The 5,365-nt window shown below is 39.7% G+C and overlaps 1 protein-coding gene across 1 annotated transcript; it reads right to left on the reverse strand.

The window, feature by feature from the left end:
• Positions 1-3,020: 3,020 nt before the first annotated feature.
• On the reverse strand, positions 3,021-5,139 carry LOC127212851 (sentrin-specific protease 2). The gene has a single exon (XM_051173039.1). The coding sequence runs from the start codon at positions 4,782-4,784 to the stop codon at positions 3,273-3,275; it is 1,512 nt and encodes a 503-aa protein (XP_051028996.1). The 5' UTR covers positions 4,785-5,139; the 3' UTR covers positions 3,021-3,272.
• Between the last annotated feature and the right edge of the window lie 226 nt (positions 5,140-5,365).

Consider the following 5,365-nt stretch of genomic DNA (forward strand, 5'->3'; position numbering starts at 1 on the left):
TTCTCTAAAATGTGTTTGCTGGAGGGGTGAGGATAGTTGGAGAGAGCTGGCTCAGCAGCAAAGACCACCTGCGGCTCTTGAAACAGGATGCAGGTTTGGTTCCCAGAACCTGGGGGCCAGACAACTGCTAACCATAATTCCACTTCCAGGGGATCCATCACCGTCTTCTGACTTCTGAAGGTAGTCGTCATACATGTGGTACACCAACATAAACGCAGCCAAAACACTTATACACAGAAAATAAAATAGATCTACAGATTTTTTTGGTTTGAGAACTTTATCTGTATATAATAGGTTGAGAAGTATTACTTTACCTCTATATAGTTGAAAAGTATTATTCTGGGTGTTTCTATTTTGCCATGCTTATTGAGCATTTGCATATTACTTGTGAATTGTGCATTTTTATTAATTTCCTTGGGAAAAGGAAAGGTCGTAGCATTTCATTGATGTATATGGGCTCTATATCCTCATTACCCAATGACAGAGATTTTTCTATCACAATTGCTATACATTTTGACATTGTTTGCTCTTTGGTGCTTGTCTTTGATACACATCAACTTTAAATTCCTAAATAGCACATTTATCACTCTCTCGCTCTCTCTCTTTGTAATTTCTGATATATTTTTCTGCATCAGAAGCTCTTCTCTGAGTATCATGAAATGTGCCTTTCTCTTTTTAATTTTCTCATTTAGTTTTAAACTTGGCTCAGATCTCTCTGCAATGTATGCTTTGTTATGTGTAGACACACATTTATGCTGATATTTTCTTAGTAACTGGCTGGTTTCTAAGTATTTTTCCATGATCAGCCATATTGAAGTCACAGAGGTGCACTTACCTCTGCCTCCCAAGTGCTGGAATTAAAGGTATAAGCCATCACTGCCTGGCATTCAGTTCTCTTTTTATTAGTAGCCTTCCTTCCCTTTATTACATGCTTATATATTATTAGATGGTCTGTTTATTGACATGTCTGTTGGATTTTTTTTTCTTGTGTTAAACTTAATCATTTTAGTTTGTAGTTTTTATTAATTACTTTTTGGGCATTGAAAAAAAATTCCTTCAAATAGGTATATGTTACCCTTTCAAACTCTTTTTCTTCTTTTTTGACAAGGTGCTGAGGATTGAACACATGGCTTTACACATGGTAGGTGGGTATGCTTTCCTTTCTACCCCTGAGCTTTAGTTTTTCTGCCATCTCTCTAGCTTGTGGAATGCTTCCTTGAAAAACATGCACATTAAACACTTGAAAATAGTCTCTGCTGGTACTGGATGTTACCAAGGTTCAGGGCTTTGATGTCTCCTAGTCACCCATCATAGTTTATCTTAATTGAACCCTTGGTGTAAATGCAGAGCCTCAAGCTTATATGGTAAGTACTTTGCCAAATGAGCCATTTCCCAAATGTTGTGCTGTCTTTTCTATACATCATCAAGCTACTTATTGTATAGAAAAGGGGAGATATGTAGATATATAGATCTAGAGAGAACTGAGAAATATTCTTTCCATAAATTTGGACACCATTTCCTTTTTACCAATGCCAGTCTCTTAGTTTTTGGTAGAGAAGTGAGTGATGGAACTGAGTTTCCATTTACAATATGAAGAGTGGCTTCAATGACAAATGCCCCTGTGTATATTAAGTTTACTCATTGCTGAAACTCTACAGGGCTCAAGCTGGACTTTGCTCAACCAAGTTCCCTCTATAACCCAAGATAAGAGAGCAGATCCTCGGCCAGGCGTTGATGGTGCACACCTTTAGTCCCAGCACTTGGGAGGCAGAGGCAAGGTGGATCTCTGTGAGTTTGAGGCCAGCCTGCTCTACAAGAGCTAGATCCAGGACAGCTTCCAAAGCCACAGAGAAATCCTGTATGGAAAAAAAAGAATGTAATTTTTAATCATGATGCATTTTCATAATAAGAAATGAATAATTTTTTTCACTGATATGTGGTGTATTAAATTTCAAAAGACTGGGAAGGAAAATGGTAGCTCGTTTTCCTTGATGAACATACATGCAAAAACTCATTGAAATACTTATTAACAAAATAGAACCCATTATAAAGATCATATACCACAATCCAGTTTCTTTCCTCCCAGAGATGCAAGGTTGAGTTGTTTAAACATATGAAAATTGTTAAATGTAATACAGCATATCAATAGACTTAGGATAGAAATCAGATATTTCTCTAAATAGATTCAGAAAGGTAGACATCCTTAATATATGAAGAAAATTGTAACACAAGATCTTAAAAATATGTTCTGAACAACTTTAAACTTTATTAAATAAAAATTGCATAAACACAACTGTAAGATAATGAACAGAAAAGGTAAATACAAGTTTATTACATATAAAATGGATTATTGTATAATTAGCAATATCAGCCCTAAATATGAAATGGACTAAGTAAAAACAAAATAAAACATAACTTTAAATTGAATAAAACTTTTCAAATACTTCAATATAGTACTAGCAAAGCTGTGGTTTAGATTCAACTTCCAAAACAAAGGTCTCCTTAATTCAGGGAAAGAATGTGTCTTTAAATAACCACGATGCTTTCCTTAACAGTCCTGGACAAGCAGTCAGTAGCTTGGCCACAGTTTTACATCCTATGCAAGTCCAGTAGAATATGATGGGTCATAAAAGCATCAGTCCGTGTCATTCACTTTCCTTTCTTGTACTATTTTCAAGTTTTAAGAAATACATTACACATACACACACACACACACACACACACACACACACACACACACACACCAGCTTCAATTTAACAGTTACAAGTCCAGCATTAGAGATGTTAATCAACACTTCCTTCCTCTTCCTGCTGATGTCCCTCCTAATCTTCTGCAGAGAATGACACTGTGATAGGCATACCTTTCGGGAATAAACAGTTCAAACAAGGAATAGAATTGGTAACTACATACTATTGGAAAATGACAACTGCCCAGGTTTACATACAAATTAATGAAAACATAAACATTTATGGGGTGGGGCAAGAAGATTCATAACTAAATTCATAAACTAAACCCAGCATTAAAACAATATTTTTTGAAGATGTGTTCTTCTGTGGGTTGAACAGCAGTTTCTAAGCTTGCAGTAGCTACATGCATCTTATAGATGGCATTGAGCAGGACTCCCCAAGTTAGGACTACATTGAAGAGAATGAGCTTTATCCATGCCAGACAGCTCAGTATCTGTTTTAAATATTTTCAGCCATCTTGCTTGAGGTATATAGAAACATCGATGGAAAAGTGCAGGTGTGCCATAGCAACCAGGTGGATGTTGTTACAGTAAGTGACTATGCAGGATTTCCCACACCATCCTCTTCCTAAAGATGGGCATGTGTTGCTGAGAAAAGGTTACAGGTTGGTCTCTAGAAATGTAATCTGCGTATTTACAAGTGAACATTCCACAGTCACTCCCATTTAGCTGTTGAGGAATCTCTTCTGATGTCACACTGCATTGTTTCCACTCCAAAGGGTCCAGTTCTATGTTCCTTCGAGTTTTGCTCTCATTTTGTAAATATTGGAAGATGGTCTCACAAATATTCTGCCCTGTCTGTCCCATTGAATCGAGGTATACAATACTCTGTTTTCTTAGGTCAATTACTATCAGGCTCCAATGTACCTTCCGGTGAATAGGCACTAGAACAATTTCTTTTTCAAAAAGATTCATTCCTCGAGTCCATCTTTTAACAGAACTGTAACCACCATGTTTTAGTTTGGGGTAAAAAAAAGTGCTAAACACATGAAGAGTTGGGTAGCCTTGGTTTTCATTTCTCTCAACCAGAAGATTCATATAAAAATTGATAATTTCATCATTGAGCCATTGACCATTCTCTAGTGTCTGGATATCTCCTCTAGTAATTTGCAATTTAAATGCACTACTTAAGATTTCCTCTTGGGGTCCTGGACCTAGTGCATTCTTGATTTCCTTTTCCATGTCCTCTGTAACATCAAGGACTTCATCCATACCTCTGCCTTTTTCTTGGTCTGTAACAAGCTCTTTCTTTGCTATAGATACTGGCATCTTGTTGGGGAGTGACCTACTGCTGCCACTATGCAGGAAAACTTGAGTCTGTGCTCTTAGTAAGTCAGGCTTGAAGTGGTGACCCCTTCTTCCTTCAAGGTTTACTCCATCTTTCTTCTGTGTATCAGAAGATTTCTCAGAGCACAGCTTTTCTCTTTTGTCTGGTGAGAGACATTCTGTTGCAGCAACAACAGTAGATTGTTTTAGATCACACTGAGTTGTTCTGGATCCACGACTGTGCCCTTCCACACAACCTTTGATCTTCAAGATATCCATAAGGGTTGGGTGAGCCCTGTGTGGGTCAGAGTTCACATGATCACTGTGTTGAAGGTCCTGCAGTAACTTTTGGTATTTCTCCCTTTGGTGGTGTTGGTCATATTCTTCCATGACGCAATAGGGCCGCTTTCGGCCCTTGCCACCATCAGCAGACTTCCTCCCAGTTACAGCCTGCTCCTGTGGACCTTTGGCCCACTCCAGGGGTTTTAGTTGTCTTGGACTCTCTTCTCCACGTTTCTGTATCTGATCCTTGCTTGGTTGTTCACTCAGAAGCTCTAGATCTCGCTGTTCCTGAGATATCCTCTTTCGAGCCTTGCTGGGCTCTTCAAACTCCAAATCGGTACCACCTTCATCCTGGTATTTCGGTTTTTTACCTTGTCCCAAAGCTCCAGGGATCATCTCCTTCCCAACTTCATCCTGGTTTTTCCTTTTTCGACCTTGTCCGGAAGCCTCAGGCTTCATCTCCATCCCACACTGTTTAGATTTCCACATGGAATCAGTGCCTGGATTGCCTTTGCTTCCACAAGTTGGTTCAAGATCGGAAACCTATCAGGCCACAGGATGAAGAGCTCAGAATAGCTTTTCTTTATAAACAGAATTGACTCTGGGCGTCAGGGTAAGTCAGAGTACGAAGTCAATTGAGCTAGCAACGTCAGGAACTGATTGGTGAATAATCAAATGTTGGCAGTTCACCAGGGTCCACTGTGGGAAACCCCGTGGAGTTCTAGGACTACTTCCTTAAAAGGATCCTGCCAGAGCACAGTAACCAGCTAAAGACCCAGAACTTCGCAATCGGACAGATTGCCCTAGCCACCGTTAAGACACCAGGCCTTAACCGCGCAGCTAACACATCCGAGGCAAGCCTCACAAATGATGCCTGAGTCGGAGGTTGCCCTAGCCACAGCCTTCAAGGTTCCATAGCTGGTTGTGATGTGACCTGAAAGAACGTAAGTCAACGTTCTTTGGAGGGTGGCGGCCCTGCTTAACCCCAAGTGGGTCCAGGAGTTGGAAGACGGTTGGAGGGTTGTGAATTAATCACACTCGTCTCAGTTCCCTTGTCCAGAGCACAGGGT

This window comes from Phodopus roborovskii, unplaced genomic scaffold (assembly GCF_943737965.1).
Source record: "Phodopus roborovskii unplaced genomic scaffold, PHOROB, whole genome shotgun sequence".
Classification (NCBI taxonomy): Eukaryota; Metazoa; Chordata; class Mammalia; order Rodentia; family Cricetidae; genus Phodopus; species Phodopus roborovskii.

Coding starts and splice junctions, on each gene's coding strand:
- LOC127212851 (XM_051173039.1), bottom strand. CDS start 4,784: ATGTGGAAATCTAAACAGTGTGGGATGGAGATGAAGCCTGAGGCTTCC.